This window comes from Solanum verrucosum, unplaced genomic scaffold (genome assembly GCF_900185275.1).
Source record: "Solanum verrucosum unplaced genomic scaffold, falcon-dt-bn FXZP01000138.1, whole genome shotgun sequence".
Lineage (NCBI taxonomy): Eukaryota > Viridiplantae > Streptophyta > Magnoliopsida > Solanales > Solanaceae > Solanum > Solanum verrucosum.
The window spans coordinates 1,685,578-1,703,594 of NW_026020134.1; the positions used below are offsets into that span (position 1 = coordinate 1,685,578).

At 33.0% G+C, this 18,017-nt stretch overlaps 3 protein-coding genes across 3 annotated transcripts; 1 reads left to right on the top strand and 2 right to left on the bottom strand.

Annotated features, from left to right (window-relative positions):
• The first annotated feature begins 1,480 nt into the window (after window positions 1-1,480).
• LOC125827448 (auxin-induced protein 15A-like) lies at window positions 1,481-1,920 on the top strand. The gene has a single exon (XM_049506767.1). It carries the CDS (start codon window positions 1,499-1,501, stop codon window positions 1,868-1,870), a length of 372 nt encoding a protein of 123 aa, XP_049362724.1. The 5' UTR covers window positions 1,481-1,498; the 3' UTR covers window positions 1,871-1,920.
• A 2,705-nt stretch (window positions 1,921-4,625) lies between these two features.
• Window positions 4,626-9,248, bottom strand: LOC125827442 (adenosine kinase 2). Its single transcript, XM_049506757.1, has 12 exons — window positions 9,110-9,248; window positions 8,739-8,792; window positions 7,452-7,498; window positions 7,307-7,338; window positions 7,116-7,217; window positions 6,858-6,922; window positions 6,620-6,696; window positions 6,443-6,540; window positions 6,290-6,360; window positions 6,145-6,211; window positions 5,883-6,066; window positions 4,626-5,031 (listed from the first exon to the last, which is right to left on the bottom strand). The coding sequence occupies exons 1-12, from the start codon at window positions 9,190-9,192 to the stop codon at window positions 4,892-4,894; spliced, it is 1,020 nt and encodes a 339-aa protein (XP_049362714.1). The 5' UTR covers window positions 9,193-9,248; the 3' UTR covers window positions 4,626-4,891.
• A 4,854-nt stretch (window positions 9,249-14,102) lies between these two features.
• Window positions 14,103-17,781, bottom strand: LOC125827432 (phenylalanine ammonia-lyase). The gene is made up of 2 exons (XM_049506742.1): window positions 17,140-17,781; window positions 14,103-15,988 (listed from the first exon to the last, which is right to left on the bottom strand). The coding sequence occupies exons 1-2, from the start codon at window positions 17,523-17,525 to the stop codon at window positions 14,239-14,241; spliced, it is 2,136 nt and encodes a 711-aa protein (XP_049362699.1). The 5' UTR covers window positions 17,526-17,781; the 3' UTR covers window positions 14,103-14,238.
• Between the last annotated feature and the right edge of the window lie 236 nt (window positions 17,782-18,017).

Consider the following 18,017-nt stretch of genomic DNA (forward strand, 5'->3'; position numbering starts at 1 on the left):
TCTGAGCTCCTTATAAATCTTGGACAAACTTTCTCTCTTTGAGCTAGTTTTTGGAAGTGTGAATTAGACTCAAAACCTAATTTTGCAGGATCTCAAAACCATGCCTAATCCGACGATGTGAGGACCCGAAGGAGTTACTCACCAGACCAATTGAAGGGGGTCAAGGATACCTCCGGTCCAAGTCAATTGCAAGGGTTGATAAGAATATGTGGTGTGAGGGATGGAGGTGGTGATGAACTGATGGAATACAATATTGAACAAGAATTCTAGACTTGTTATGAGGATTAATCAATCGTCTTCCTTTAACCTAACTTTTTCGATGTGAATAAGTTAAATTCAAGAGCTAATTTGCTAATAACTTACTTTCTTTAATCAATTTCTAATATAAAATTTTATTCACAAATTATAATATTACCGACATTTTTTTCTAGTCAAACTTTTTTTTTTTATCAGGGTGAAACTATAGAGGAACATGACTCAATTCTAGATTTCAAGCCCCCACTTCCCACTCCTCTAATTATTATTGTTAATTACTTATGAGTTGTGACAACAATTATATAAGTGGGAGATGGGCTATGCACTTTTCCCAAGAAACTTATCCATGATTTCATCCTTCATATCTTATCAACTTTGTTTTCCCATCTGTGGGGTCTAAAATTAAATTTTCAGCACATCACTAATAATAATAAAAAAAATTAGCCTATCAGAAATAAAGATGAAAAAAAAAACTAGTGCAATTTTTTGATAAATTTACAAAATGCACATTATTCTTTATTCATAAAATGCCTGTTCGTACATTATCGTATCTAGAAGTACATGACTACGTACTGTTAAAGAACCATGACCTACGGTTAGGGGTGGTTTGGTCAACTTACTAATTACTCTCGAGAAGCGAAAAATAACAATTATTCTGAACAAATATAGTATTAAATTGAGTTTAAAGAATAACACGTTTCTTTAATGACATGCAAAATAGCAAATATGACAAGTAAAATGAACTGAAAATGAATATAAGGTGAATACTAATACATGAAAATGTTATGTCATGATTACTTACTTTAAGTTATCTTCTTCTTTTTTTGTCTTTAAATACTTTAATCACTATATTGTTAATAGACATACATATCATCAAAAGATTGCATATAGTTATGAAGAGATTAATTATTTTTCTCGTACAACTAACTAGACAATGCAAACTTATAATGAAGATATTTATTTATTGATATTTTACCATTCTCAAACAAACTTCGTAATATTGATCTATGCGTTATTTTATGCTGAAATTATGTTTTCCCAATCCCTCATAATATCAATCACACATGCTTTGCCTCTCTCTCAATTACTCAACAGTATGTTGACCTTTAGTGATCCCAAAAAGACTGGCTCTTGTATATAAAAAATACATATATACACACACACATATCTCACTTCCATACAAACACCATTCTCTCCTCTTCTTCTATACCCTCTTTACAAAAAAAAAGTATATATTATCAAAATGATGGATGGAAAATTTGTCAAGGCATGCCAAAAGATGGGGACCAAAGTGATAACTTGTGCAACAAATTGTGACAAATGCTGTATGTGGACAAAATGGCCATTTGTGCAAGAAGATAATAATATCCCTAGAGATGTCCCAAAGGGTCACTTGGTGGTGTATGTAGGAAAATACCAAAAGAGGTTTGTAATCAAAATTAGTTTGCTCAAGCATCCACTATTCAAAGCATTGTTAGATCAAGCACAAGAAGATTTTTATGATTACAATCATGTTGAGTCAAAATTATGGATCCCTTGTGATGAAAACATATTTGTAACTGTTATAAGATGTGCCACATCTCCAAAAAATAGACGTATCTCTATATGTTTTTGATGTTGAAATCATATAAATAGCCTGTGATTAAATTTCATTAATTCATGATGTTCAACTCATAGATAGAATGTTGACATTTTTAAGTCTATTATATCATCATATCGTATGTATACACCTCCAAAAGCTAGCTCGAAGGGAGGAGGATTGTCTAGGCCTTATTAGATCCCAGAATGCCATTCATTTACTAATGTGGGACATTTCATTCATCGCCCCTCGTGTCTGGATCCGAATATTCTCTATCAAAGATTTCACTGTCTAGTCCAGTACGTGCACATTCATGGACCGGGGATGTTTCCACCCACACAACTATTTGATTTCCTAGGGGGGCACATTGAGCAAGGTTATGATACTATATAAAATTAGGTCTTGGGTATAACTCATACCCCAAAAGCTTAGCTCAAATGGAGAAAGATTGTTCAAGCCTTATCACGAGTCAAGGATTCCATTCATTCACCGATGTAGGACATTCCATTCATCAAGTCACTCAGTGGCGTATGTGAAATTTTGTGAAGTAATATCAGTGTGTTATCACAAATGTTAACTTGTATGTGTTAAATCTATGTCGTTGCATCTTGTGCAAATTGATGCTTATTTTGTGTTAATTCAAGCATTATGGACGGGCTCAATAAATTTGATTGGCTAAAACCAAATTTTAATTAAGCCTTAAATTCTTTCTTGTAAGTAGGGGTGTACATGACCGGGTTGGTTCGGGTTTTTCAAATATCAAATCAAACCATTTGTGTATAAATTTTAAATTTATAAACCAAACCAAACTAATAAAATTCGGATTTTTTTGGTTTTTTCAACCTTGGGTTGGTTCGGGTTTTTTAAATACCAAATCAAACCATTGTGGCGAATTTTTAAATTTATAAATCAAACCAAACTAATAAACCTCGGATTTTTTCAGTTTTTTGAATTTTTTCGGTAAAGTTTGCATACAAACATATAATTAACTTGTGCTCCAAATATTTCTTTAGTCCAACCAAAATACAATTATCTAAGGTGTTTCTTAAAAAAATAACACAAAATATGAGATGAGTACTGATAACACTAAAATATTCAATAAAAAATAATAATGAAATCATCATATAAAATAAATATTGCAAAGTCATAATGAAAATGATCATAATTTAAAAGTACTAAATCATGCTAAAATAAGTTTAATAAGTATTAGTTACATTACTAAATATTTAAGGAAAATTAAAATTAGATAATGTATTTTAATTGTCTAAACTAATGGATAACTAAAGAACAAATATTCAATATTATTGTCATTCTTAGAGTTGAATTGATTTTGTTTTTGCATTAGTATTAATTTGATTTTGATTTAAGCTTTATTATAATTATCAACATCTATGAACTATAATCTTTATTGGACCATTCCGAATTTTAAGTTTTAAACTTGAAATAATATATTAAAAGATAAAAACTATGAAATAGTATAAGAAATATTTTAAAATTATATCAAAGTAAATATTTTTATGTATAATATAAAATTTTAAAATTACATATATAATGTCGGGTTGGTTTGGTATTGGGTTGGTTTTTTTTAGTTAAAATCAAACCAACCCAAATATAGTCGGGTTTTTTTTTCCAATACCAAACCAAATCAAACCAAACCAATAGTCGGTTTTTTTTTTTCAGTTTGACTCGATTTACGGTTTGGTTCGGTTTTCGGTTCGGTTTTGTACACCCCTACTGGTAAGGCTTAAGCCTTCATATATTTGAAGCCTAAATTTCTTGTCTTGTGGGATTAAATAATTAAGTATATTGTTTTTTTTTCTAATATCTAAGATTTGCTATCGCTTGGCAAACCATTCACTTTAAGTACTTCTCATTCCAACACAATGTCTAAAGTAGAATAAGACTGTAATGTAAATAATGATTTCAAAAAGGAGCGGAATAAAACTAACAATGTTAAATTATAATCGAAAATATGTTATACAATATCAAAGAGAATCTATAAGACTTTAATTTGAGTATTCAAGAGATACGAGACACATCCTTATAAAAAAATGAAGACAAAAAGCTATGTTTTAATTTGGCGCATCACATGAGAAAAATTAAATTTGGCACACCGCCTTGAACAAAATATAGAGTGCATGAAAAAGTGTGTTAAAAAGAGAGTTTTATTTAGTTGAAGAAAGTTGTTATTTCGGCAGAACTTTGAACACGTTTCTTCATCAGAGTTTGTTAAGTTATACTGTATTTGTTGAGTTGTTGTATCATGAACTTGTTATACATCTTTCTTGTATTTAAAAGATCACAATGATTAGAATGAGAAATATTATTTAGGTTGCATGTGTGTTTGTAGAGTCTTTTGCAAATGTTAAGGTCGGGGCTTCAGAGTTTTCAGATCCACTATCACTTTAGTTGTTGAAAGTGAAAACTAAAGCTCTTTCAAAGTCTCAAAACATGATTTGAAACACAAATGTACAAAACGAGGGTCGGGTTGTTACACTCAACCCAAACCACACCAAGTCCTAAATAGTATTTCCTTCGTACACTTTTACTTATCCACCATGCTAAAAATAAATGTCCATTTTGAAAAATCAAAATATATTTTATCAAATACTGAACAAAATAGTTTATATTAGCATTTTTTCCCGTCTGGCATAACTTGTGAAAAGACATGCTTTGCCAATTCGACAAGACCTATATGCTTTGCCAAATAGAGACCAAAAGAAGCTTCTATTTATAGGCGTCGGAGGCATCTAGCTACCTCTTTTCCATGATATATAAAAACAAAGGGCACTACCCTAACACACTTCCTTATTACGAATGAAAACTATAGAACCATCGTAATTGCAATAAAACACAATCACAATATAATGTTATTCTCAAATGATGGAGAAAAAACATACTCAATAAAATCCCTTGCAATATATGAGATTAGAATTAGGATATGGATATACCATTAGCAACTGGCATAACTCAATCAAAAATACTAAAAGAACCAGAAAATATTTCTGATTAACTGGAGTAAGAAAATGGCAAGCCCACAAGAGGGAAAACCCTCATTCAAAAATCAGGCTTCTCGGGGTACGTGCAACCAGGCCTTTGGATGATGACATTTGATGCATAACATCCTGCTTTTACACAATCTGCAATAGGTTTTTCTTGGACCAATTGTGCAAGGAATCCTCCAACAAATGCATCCCCTACAAAAGTTTAAACACAAATTATGTAATTTCTTGATTTGTTTACCAGGCAAACGCACTATAGAACAGGGTGTGTACATGATAAATCATTAATGCATTTCATGCATCACGGGACACAATTCAACCAAGTCATGCTAGTTGATTTTACTCTCGTGGAAGAAATATATTGCCGAGAAGGTAACAAGAGGCAGTTAGGAAGTGTTATATTTTATAAATTTTGTGATAAACTATAAGAATTGGTACAACACTTCACATTTCCAAAAAACTTGTAAAACTTTATGAAAGTAGGTGCAAAAACATCTCTTGTTCTCTTTTTAGTCAATGAGAAGTCTGCAAATTTAGGATTCTGATTCCTACCCACTTTATCGTCTGAATTTTCTAGATAAAAAACTTAGAGCTTGTTAAATGCGTTACTGGTTGCAGTTTTATCAGTACAGAGGCAAATACGACAGCATATCAAAGCAATGGTTAATTTCTTGTATGGTCACTGGAACATTTTCCACAATAACAAATTAAGTCATAAAACTATCTTGTGACGTTGAAGTAACTAAACTTAACCCACTATAATAGTAAAGTCACAAGACTGCTTTTCGTTTACATTATTAATAAAGTCACAACTTATCAACCATAGCTATATAGTCGACTTGATGGTTAGGTTGGGACGTTATAGTAATAGTGAGAAAAGTTCAGCTACTCAATGAGGCAAAACATACAGCTTTGTAACTTAGTGTATTCAATTTAGTTACTTTATTGTCGCCAAAAACAGTCTAGTGACTTAATTGTTATAATGAAATAAAGTTCAATGACTACGTGAAATTAACCCAAAAGCAACACTAATATAAACCACATACCAGCACCATTGGTGTCGACAAGTTTCTCTTTTGGCAATAGAATTACAGGGAACTGCTTCACCTTCCCATCCTCAGCCACAACAACTGGATCAGCACCCTGGGTAATGACAGTGATTCTCTTGCGTGTTCCTGATGCCTTTGGCCATTGGGAGATCTTCACAGCAATTTCTTCAACATTATCAGTCTGGTCATTACAGCATAAGTTAGCTATACAACACAAAGCCAAATATCTATGAGAATGTCGTAGTTAGTCATCCATTACCTCCCAGCCATGAACTCTAGAGAAGGTTCTTGCTTCTGTCTCATTACCAAAGACAAAGTCCATATACCTGAAAACAAGAGATGCAAGTCCTAATCAGTATCTTCTACAGTCAAGTAACCTTAAATAGGTGGGACATTGGTCTTACGGCAGGACTTTCTCTTGCTGATCCTTGAAGAACTCACAGATAAATGGTGCTGAAAGGTTCATTGAGAAAACCTGCAGCAATTAGGAAATTATATGATCGTTCATTTTAACACTACAAAAAGCGGTCAAACACAAACAATGTCAACAGTCAGACCTTGTTCTTAGCAGCTGCATGTTCAGCAACCAGCTGAATAGATTCTGGCGAAACAGTGAGAAAGAATCCAGCGATGTAATAATACTTGGCCTTCTCCACTGTATACACATAAAAATTAGTTTAACATGAAAATTACGGATTTGCGTGGAAAAGAAAAACAGTAGTAAGGATTCCTACCCAAAGCCCAGTTCTCTGGGCGTTTCAAATGGTCAACCTTGTAGCAGTTAGCAGCTGATAAGTTTGCAACCAGCGACCTGGAAAAAAAATTTCCAAACATCATTTCATAAGTTTATCACGTTTTAAACTTTATCTAATTGAAAAATATTTTTTTTCTTCTTCACCCTTCTCATAAGCTAAGAGATTAATTGTAAGACAAAAAGGAGGTAAAACAAAAACCAAATTATTCCAGACTAACCTTTCGCCGTCAAGCACACAGACAGCACAAGTACCCGTTGGACTCTCATCCTCATAGTAGTGAACCTAAATACACCCATGTGTAAAGATCACAGAAATTAAAGTCTCTTTACCATGTTATCACTCCAAATGATAGCAAGACCAAGGCAAAACGATGAGTTAATAAATCTGAAAGTATTAATACTAACCCAACGCCCCCACCCCGGGAAAAAGAAGAAAAGAAAAAAGCAGACAAGGAGAAAAGAGACCAGGAATTTACATTAACACCAGCATCTTGTGCGTTTTTCTTCATCTCCTCCCCAAACTTGTCCTTCCCGATAGAGCCCATGTAACTTGTTGCACCTGGAATTTGAAGCATCCACTGCAAATGAAAATGAAAAGTTATTCTGCTGGACTAAATAGGCCATGTAAGATTGCAAGAACCAAGGGAAAAACAAAATGACAACACACCTGAGCTACTCTGATTGAATTTTGAGTTGCACCTGCATTTCAGAATTGTAAAGACAACGTGTTTAGTGTGTCCTGCTATCTTCAATGCAAAATATCATTCAATACAGATGTTGTTAAGTAAGGATCAAGTGATGTGACAGTATACCTCCAGCAATGAAGTCAACATTATATTTGGATGTCATTTCTTCATACCTAGGATATAAAATTATTCATCAGCACTTTGAATTAACAAAGCATATTCCTTGTTAAGGCACATGACCCAACTAATTCTTCAGCACAATAAGTTCTAGTGACTACTCTATTCACGTTTGTACTCTAAACATACTACTATTCAGCAAGGCAAAGACTTCACCTTTAATATCAGAAAAGTAATAGGCCCGTCATTAAAAGAAACAATTCATACTGACCAGGAACAAGATTAACTCTAACCAGAAAAATATCTGTACAAGACTACAAGAAATCTTTTGAATGAGAGTGTATTGTAACCAGACATGCACTTATGAAAGCGTTAAGCCTATCCATAGAAGAAATATACTGATTGCTTGGACAATGCATTTGTGATTTCACATGCTAAGTTAATTGGTTTTTGACAAGTCATATTCGAAAGTTGTGATGATAGGGTAATTTAAAGTGAATCGTCAAGAAACCATGGCACCTAGTTTCCCTCAATAACATGGTGTGTACAATTTGTATCTGCATATTCAATAATAATGTGAGGTGATACTATCTATAACTTCCAAATTGACTAGAGATTTGAATTAGAAATAAAATGAGCACAGATCGATTCAAAACAGGATTTTTAAGCCGCTTTGTATTATTTTTAGCTTGTATTCGACATGGCGTTAAAAAATTATTCAACACGGATAAGCACAGAGGCAAGCCATTTATTATTTTACACATGAAATCAGGTAACTGCAAGAAATATTATAATCAATCTTCAATAAATAATTTAGAATAAAATTCTCATTGCCCGAATCAAATTGCAAATCATTCTTATCCATAAGTACATTATTAATGACTCTGAAACATGGTATATTCCATCTATCTTACACACGGTCACTTATTATTCCCCAATAAAGTTCTCTTTTTTTTCCCTATTAGAAAGGAACTAGACCTGTTCTCTAGTGTTTTACACAGCACATAAATAACTAGCCTAATCAACAGCAAGCTATGCCAACAATGGTACCCAAATGACAGTCAGGAAAAGAACCAATTCCTCAACTCACTACTTCTGGACCCAATCAGCTGAATTATCACTCATATGTACATGCGAGAATCAATCCAACGATAATAAACTAATTACAGAGGCGAACTTATCAAAACGAACGAAAAAAAACTAATTAGTACAACACAAAATACAATCTCATATCCTAAGCTATAAAATGCGGATAAACACATCGAAGCTAAAATGAAAAACAACACTCTAACTTACATAGGCAAGTGCTTATCCTCAGCGAGAATAGCATTGTTCATCTTGATGTCATACCTGAGATTTAAAAACAAAAAAAAAAAAAAACATATCATTCAAATAAGAACATGATTTTACATCCAAATCCAGGTAAAACTAATGAAATTCAAAAGCTATTATACAACTTTACTCTAAAACTAAAAACTAAAACAATGTATAATACGACGAATACTGAAGATTCAAATTCAAAATGCAACAATAAGTGTAAAGAATGTAAATAAACATCGAACATTCACCAGATCTATGAAATCAAACTATACAACACAAAACTAAACAGTTTAGATTAGCTAAAAATGCGAAAAAAAATTCGAAAAAAATGTGATAACATTAGTTACTTGTTTAGGAAATCTTGATCGATAACAGCTGAGATATCGAGCAATGGATTGCCCATACCCAAGAGAATTCCTTCATACTCCATTTTTTATATGATATTTCTGCGTTTTTGGAGTTTGTTTCAGATCTCAAATTAGATGCAAATTCGGCTTTAGGTATTGGAGCTCTTTATATACAGCAGCGGAGTCGGGTGTCGGTGAATTAGTGGGTAAATGATAGTGACACCGTTTATTTTATTGTCAAATTTTAATTAATTCTAAATAAATACACACATTAGTGCTAATAAATTGGTTAATGACTTGCCAAATAATAATTAATAATATTCTTTTTTTATAATTAATAATATTCAATTAAGTATCGTACTACTTTTCTTTTTATTCGGTCTAAATATTAAAAAAAAAACATACATATTATTATATTTAATATTAAATGTTTCATTTTATTAAGTTTTATTGTTATTCTTAAATTTTGTATTCAGTCAAATATTATCATATAAAAAGAAAAGAAAAAATACAAGATATGTCCACTAATATTTGCGAATATTAGACCTATTTACGAATAAGTTACTCATTTGAAAAAAATATAAGTAAGTGATTATTTTATAATTAGATCAAATTGTATTGTAAGTAAAGATAATAAATTTGATTAAGTTCAGTCAAATTACACTAAAATAATGAAAAATTGTTAACCGGGAAAACTTAAATTCATGATTTTATTAAGTAATTGATAATTGATGTAGTACCTTTTTAATACTATTATTTTGGAAATTAAAATAAAAGTACCTAACCCAACGTGACATTAGGCTTTTCACATCTCGAAAATCAACATTGGTAGGTTCAACTTCATTTGGGTGGGGTCCTTTCACCAACCATTTTTAAAAAAAATAATAATAATATAATACATAAATGTGTCATTCAATTTGATCATGCTTCAACTTTAACTGTATACATGTAAACATGTATACAGTTAAACAAGTATATACATGCATTTTACATGGCATAATAAAAATCAGTTCAAGCATATCTCACGCAAATTATCTTGTAGATGCATATCTCTACTTATTTAATTTTATACAAGTTTAACTTTTATTTGTGCTTTATGAATATCCAAAGTTGAAGGATATAGATGACAACTAAAATCAAATAAAGAATACACTTGTATTTTGCCAAAAAAAAAATATACATAAAAGGATCAAATATACCCTATACTATTAAAAATAGTTTAAATATAACTCTGATTATTTGAAGAAGTTTGAGATTTGTAGATTCTAAATCTACATATATGTGCAATGCACATAAACTAACTACTAGCTATTAAAATCTATCATAATATTTAAAATTTTGAAATTAATTAAAGTTATATTTATTAAATTTTTATCTATTTGTAATAGGTAAGAACTTCTAATATTTGTGCTCTATGAATATCCAAAGTTGAAGGATATAGATGACAACTAAAATCAAATAAAGAATACACTTGTATTTTGCCAAAAAAAAAAATATACATAAAAGGGTCAAATATACCCTATACTATTAAAAAATTGTTTAAATATAACTCTGATTATTTGAAGAAGTTTGAGATTTGTAGATTCTAAATCTACATATATGTGCAATGCACATAAACTAACTACTAGCTATTAAAATCTATCATAATATTTAAAATTTTGAAATTAATTAAATTTATATTTATTGAATTTTTATCTATTTGTAATAGGTAAGAACTTCTAATATTTAGTACTTTAAAATTTAATAGAATCTTTTTTTCTTAAATTTTGAACCATATTAAAAGTACTAGTAACATTTAAGACTTTAAAATCAATAATTTTACCTTATAAAAATCTTACTTAAATTATGGTAAACAAACTAAATAAAAAAAAAATTAAAATATCAAAAAAAAAAGTTTCACGTTTTTTAAATAACTTTTAAAATTTTCATATATGATTTTTGGTTGTTTTTTAAAAATATTTTTATTATTTTAAAATATAATTTTATTGATTGATGTGAGACATATGTGCAAAACACGTATATTAAACTTCTACCAAAAAGTTATTGCCTTACCTTAATATAACCAGAAAGAGTTATGAATTTGAAAAACATTTTAAGTAAAATTCAATCCACCGAAATATAATCAGAAAGAGTTATGAATTTGAAAAACATTTTAAGTGAAATTCAATCCACCGAATAATTCACTCGTGATATATCGAAAGAGGAAAAAAATTGAAAGGAAAGTATTGACTACACTCCAATTCTAAGCTTTATGTTACTCTTTCAAAGTGACATGACAAATCCATGACATTTCAATTATATTGATTGAGATGGAAACTTTGCCCACAATTCTATTACTATTAATTAATGAGTGGCTCCACGATTTTCCTTGGGCACATGCATCCCACGTAATTCAATTTTATGGCTCTCCATTACCTATATATGACTATATTAGTTTAAATTTAGGCCTAAGTCATCGCCGTCCCCTTAAAGTTGTTCGCATAATTCACTTAAACACTTCAATTAAGATTTGTACCTATTGAACACATGTACCCTCCCGAATTTGAACCATCTGAACATTTTTTGCCTACATGGCACATTGTTTGTGATTCACCCCAAAGAGGCGCGTGAGAGGTCTTTAGTTAGCCATTTTTTTGGAAAAAAATGTTCCTTCTTCCTCCCCTCTGTCGATCACTTCCTCCACCACACCAGTCATCGCCGCCATTATACATCCATCTTCTTCCTCCTTTTTTCTCCGGATACTTCACTTCTACCTCCATCACCGCTTTTTGTTTCTCCATTGCCATCATACGATACCTTCATTGCCGCCATGGTTGCCGCCATCATTATCGCCATTGAATTTGTGGAGGGCTTGAAGTTTGGAATTTTTTTCTTTGTTGTTAATGTAGTGTTTTAGTGTTAAATTGATGTAGATTTGTGTGAATTTTGTTAAAGTATTTTCCTATTTATTTTTTTGCTTTGTTCACATTTTTGTGAGAATTGATATATATTTGTGCGAATGTAAAGGTGTTTTTCAATCGAAAAAAATAATCAACTATAGAACTCAAAAAAAAATCCGACATAACTCTATTTTTTCAACAATGTCCATCGGAATGATTAATTTTCTGACGAAATTCATCTTTCCGTAAAAAATGGAACGAAGAAGGCAGTTAAATTTTATTTGTTTTACCTATGGCTAACTCTTCCGCAACTCATCAAAAATAACAATAAATCTTCATCCTTTTGCTTGAAGAAGGTTCGAAAATAACATATTTATTGAGGTGGATTGCCGTTGGGGGTGGGGCGCCGTACAGGGAGAGGAGTTTTGAACTCCGATGGAATAGCAGGGTAGGTAAGTTACAGGATTTACATTATTTTTTTTTAATTTTAACTTAAAAATAATTTTTTTTTCTTTTACTTTATAATATATTTTAAAATAATTTTTTGGACTAAAAACATCCAGATGTCAGTATTTAATTCGTCAAATTGTCATGTCATCGCAAGTGTATTTCACACACTTTATACTTTTAGTTTAGGGCTAACCCATCGGTGGCCCCTTAAATTTGGCACGAAGTTTCACTTAGGCACCTTAAGTGGGCGATGTTCATTTTAGACACCTCATGCAGGGTCTCGATGTGTCATTTTGACACTTTTTGCTTACATGGCTTAGTGAGTGTAATACACTTGTTGAGCGCGCGTGAAAAACTTATTTAGTCGATTTTTTAATTATTTTTTTCTTCTTCTTTCCCATTTTCAGCCACCATTTTTGCAAACTTAACTATCCAACATGGTGAATAAAAATAGTTACAGTAAAATGATGAAAAATGATGGAAACTATTTTAGAAATTTAGGAATAGACCCATTTCAAGATTAAATATTAAATTATTCATGAGATTCTTAGAATTTAATATTTAAGTAGGGGTATTTGGAGAAGCCGGGGGGGGAGGGGGGGGGAGGCAGGTGTTTCTGCAAATGGGTATGGATTTTTGGAGAAGACAATTGGGGGTGGGGGGGGGGGTAGGGGGGAGGGGGTCAGGTGTTTATGCAAATGGGTATGGGTTTTTGGAGAAGACAATTGGGGTGGGGTGAGGTGGGTGGGGGGGGGGGGAGGGAGGCAGGAGTTTTTGCAAATGGGTATGGGTTTTTGGAGAAGACAATTGGGGGTGGGGTGGAGTGGGGGGGGAGGGGGGCAGGAGTTTCTGCAAATGGGTATGGGTTTTAGGAGAAGACAATTGGGGGTGGGGTGGGGGGGGGGGGTCATGTGGGGATTTTATTGATTTAATTTGTTTTAAAAAAATTATTTGGGCAAAAATCCACGTGTCATTGAGTCATTGGTTACTTTATATTTTTACTCAAAATTCATTATCTACAAATTGTTTTTGACAAATGTCGTCATTTAATTCGCCACTTTACACGTCATTCGCGAGTGTAATACACACACTTCATATATTTTTGTTGATTGGCAAAAAAGTGTCAAAATGACACAGCGAGACCCTACATGAGGTGTCTAAAATGAACATCGCCCACTTAAGGTGCCTAAGTGAAATTTCGTGCCAAATTTAAGGGGCCACCGATGGGTTACCCCTTTAGTTTATTGTCAAAAAAATGTTCAGATGGTTCAAATTTTAAGGGATGGAAATGTTCAATAGGTACAAGTCTTAGTTGAGGTGTCTAAATGAATTATGCGGACAACTTTGAGGGGTTGTAGATGACTTAAGCCTTAAATTTAATTCGACTAATAATTCACCAATCTATCTTGAAATGGGTATAATATGATAACAAGATAAGAAATTGAACTATCACCTACAAAATGAAAGTTCAGATACTGAATGAATCACGATATTAAACTTCTCAATGTTTTATAAAAGAATCACATTTTCTGCTAGAGTTGAAAAAATGATTTTTATATGACTAAATTACAAGACCCTCACAATAGGAAAAAAAATACAAGGAACAGAACATATAAGCACAAGATCACTTTTCTTTTATTTTCATTGAAAAAAGAGAGAGACTTATAATATATAGCTACAAACCAACATATTCAAGAGAGTTCATATTTAGTTTTAACTCCAAAAGTAAATGTAAAAAATAATTCAAAAATAGCAAAGTAATTGACAAACATTAACATAATAAAACCTGTTGCTTCACTTCTAACAGATTGGAAGTGGAGCACCATTCCATTCCTTAAGGCATTCTAATAATGAATCAATGATTTGTCCATTGCACATTGCTGTGAACACCTTGTCACATTCTTCACCTGGTGACCTTACTCTTTCTCCTGTCAACAATTCCGTCCCGAGCTCCTCCCTAACGAACTTGTAGAGCGGGTATGATCTGCATTCGTTGATCCTGTTTGCAATCGCGGGGTTTCCACTTTCCAACGCGACTCTGGCACTCTCGACTTCTTTTGGTAAAACAGACTTCAACTCTTCTTCAAAGGCTACAATCTTTTGAAAGATTGAGCTGCTTGCGTTCTTCTCATTTTCACCATTTTGCAAGGCGTGGTCTACGAGGACTTGTCTCAGTTTCTGCATCAGTGGGTAGTTAGCACTGCAGGGGTCATCAGCATAGGCGAAGAGGTATTCCCTGTCCACAATGCGGAGCAAGTCTTTCTCGCAGAATCTTGATGGATGAAGTTCTCCGTTGGCACCCATTGTCAAGGTCCTCTTAGCTACTTGGCTCACCGTGTTCTTGACAGCATTTCTCAAATTCTCTTCCAAATGCCTCAAGTCTATAGCTTGGCAAAGTGCCACTAAGTATGTGGATGACATTAGCTTCAAGATGTCCACTGCTTCAGCTGTTTTTCTTGCTGAGATTAAGCCCAAGGAGTTCACATCTTGGTTGTGTTGCTCCGCGCTTTGTACGTGGTTAGTCACTGGATTTGCCAAGAATTGAAGCTCTGAACAGTATGAAGCCATAGCAATCTCAGATCCCTTGAAACCGTAGTCCAAGCTTGGATTCCTACCTGCAGTCAGATTAGATGGCAGCCCATTGTTGTAGTAATCGTTGACAAGCTCGGAGAATTGTGCAAACATCAATTTCCCTATTGAAGCAAGGGCTAATCTAGCATTGTCCATAGAGACACCAATTGGAGTGCCCTGGAAATTGCCACCATGTAAAGCCTTGTTTCTTGAAACATCAATCAAGGGGTTGTCGTTCACTGAATTAATCTCCCTCTCGATCATCTTGGTTGCAGAACGAATAACTTCAATCTGAGGGCCAAGCCATTGTGGTGACGTTCTAAGAGCATAACGATCTTGCTTTGGTTTCTGCAAAGGATCCATTTCATGTAGCTTCTGAGCTGCCTTAACATAAGCACTGCCATCCAAAATGTGTTCCATGATTGCAGCTGCCTCAATTTGTCCAGGATGGTGCTTCAATTTATGCGTCAAATGATCAGTGAACTCGGGCTTTCCATTCATCACCTCAGCAAAAATAGCCGAGAGAACTTCAGAAAATACCGCGAGCACATTAGCATCAAACAACACAATCGAAGCCAAACCAGAACCAACAGCAGTACCATTCACAAGAGCAAGTCCTTCCTTAGGCTGCAGCTCAAAAAATCCACCATTAACTCCAGCAACACGGAACGCTTCCTCAGCATTCAATGTCTCACCATTAGGTCCAACAGCCTTGGAATTAGACCTGCCAGTGAGCAATCCAGCAATGTAGGACAAGGGAACAAGATCACCCGACGCGGTGATTGTGCCACGAAGAGGCAAACATGGAGTGACATTGTGGTTAATCAACTTAGTGATAGCTTCCAAGATTTCAAATCTGATGCCAGAGTACCCTTGAAGAAGAGTATTGATCCTAACAAGCATGGCTGCCCTTGTGCTTGATTGTGGCAATGTGTGACATGACTCAGTACCATTGCCAAAAACTCCAGCATTCAAGAATCTGCCAAAACCAATTACATCAAAAATCAGATATGCCCCACAATAACATGTCATATGTGATTGGAATTATTATTTCATACTAAAAAGAGAGGAATGGGCATTATGTCAGAATAAAAAAAAAACACTTGAAAAATGTGTGTCATTATTATCTCATAGTAAAAAGAGAGGAATGGGCCTAATGTCAGAATAAAAAAAAAACTTGAAAAATGTGATAGTCATTATTATGCTCATCAAGAATAATGTGATAAGAGTCATTATTAGGACATTTTATCTAAATTTTAAAAACAAGTGAAAAAAATTATTGGAACTTGTCATTTATAAAGTAAAAAACTCTAATGTAAGAAGGAGCACATGGCACAACAGTGACGACACTGAAACTCACCAAAAATATAGGAAAAAATGAATTATTTAGATGTGCCCACAAAATTATACCTCACAGTTTTCCCTTTTTAGACAAAATTAAATCTCACCTAAATTTTTCTATGGCTACCAAAATTTATTTCTTTAGTCTCACATAGTTTTCATTCCCATTTTGTTGACCACTAAATAACACCTTAGAAGATAACATTTTTTTTACCCTATATAAAAGTCCACCTACCTATTTTCTTTAATTTACACTAAAATCTTTTTCCTAAAGAATATTTAGGCAGCTACTATTTCTTAAAAAGACATAAACTTATAGCAAAAAAAATAGTGAATTATTGATCCCTTCTTCCTACTGTACAGAACTATAGATTACTACAGACAAAGTTCATATAAATAAACAGGATCTCCATAATAAAGACAGTTTAAATATAAATCTCACCTATCCTAATAGGCTAATAAAACATTTCATCACTTTAATTTTAATTTTTCGCGTTATTATCACAAGATTAAAAACATTTTAGTACCTTCAGAAATATCTTTAACTCAAGATCACAAATATAAGTCTTTTTTTATTCTCTTAAACTCTATATCAAGTCAGACCAAATAAACAAATTGAAACGAACGAATTATAGTAATATTTAAATGATTATAGAACTTCTCAAAACTTGTAAGTACTTTTTAAATATGCATTAAATAGGTTCACATAAATTGAAACGAGCAAGTAATATACATCTCATATATGTTGATGATCTAAAAGCAAAGCAAGTTAGATAGAAAATGGTTTACCTAATAAGTTCCTTTTGTAAAGCACCACCATTTTTGGTTCTCCTATGAGATGTAGCACCAAAACCAGTAGTAACACCATAGCTATCAGTCCCTTTGCTCATACTTTCCATAACCCAATCACTACTAGCTTTAACACCAGCCCTAGCATCCTCAGAAAGCTCCACTTTCACATTTTCAACATTAACCTTTGCAGCTATTGAAGCAACTTGTGCCACTGTCAATGTTTCACCACCAAGTTTCACAACTGGCTTCCTAAACTCTGCCACCATCTTCTTCACTTCATCTAAATGGCTACCCCTCAATGACTCTGCTGCCATTTCCCAGTTCAATGGATCCACTTTGATGCAAAAGTCCAAATCTTGATGACCATCAATAACACCAGCCATTTTTTTTCAAGAAAATGTAAAAAGATTGGATTTTTATGTGAAAAGATTCAAGAAAATATAAAGGGGTTGTTTTTTTTTGGTGAAAAGACTCAAGAAAATGAAAAGGGGTTTGTGAAAAAATTCAAGAGAAGGTAAAGGGGTTGTTTTTTTGGGTGAAATGGTCCAAGAAAATGTAAAGGGGTTGGTTGGTTTAGTGAAAAGATTGAAGAAATATGTATAGAGCAAAGATTGTTGAAGGGAGAATGATGTAAATTAAATGTGAGGATGGGTAGAAAGATCCTGATTATTGAAGAAGTGAATTGAAGTATAAATAGAAGGGGGGGTGAATGGGGTGTAATATTTGGTAGGTGAGTTGATAAGGGGTCTATTTAAAATGATTAATTAAAATGAACCGTTTGATGAATTATGTGAATATTTCTTGGTAGGTGGATCTAGGGAATTATATGGACCGTTTGATTAAGAGTGGAATTTGCGGTTGAGATATGTGGACAA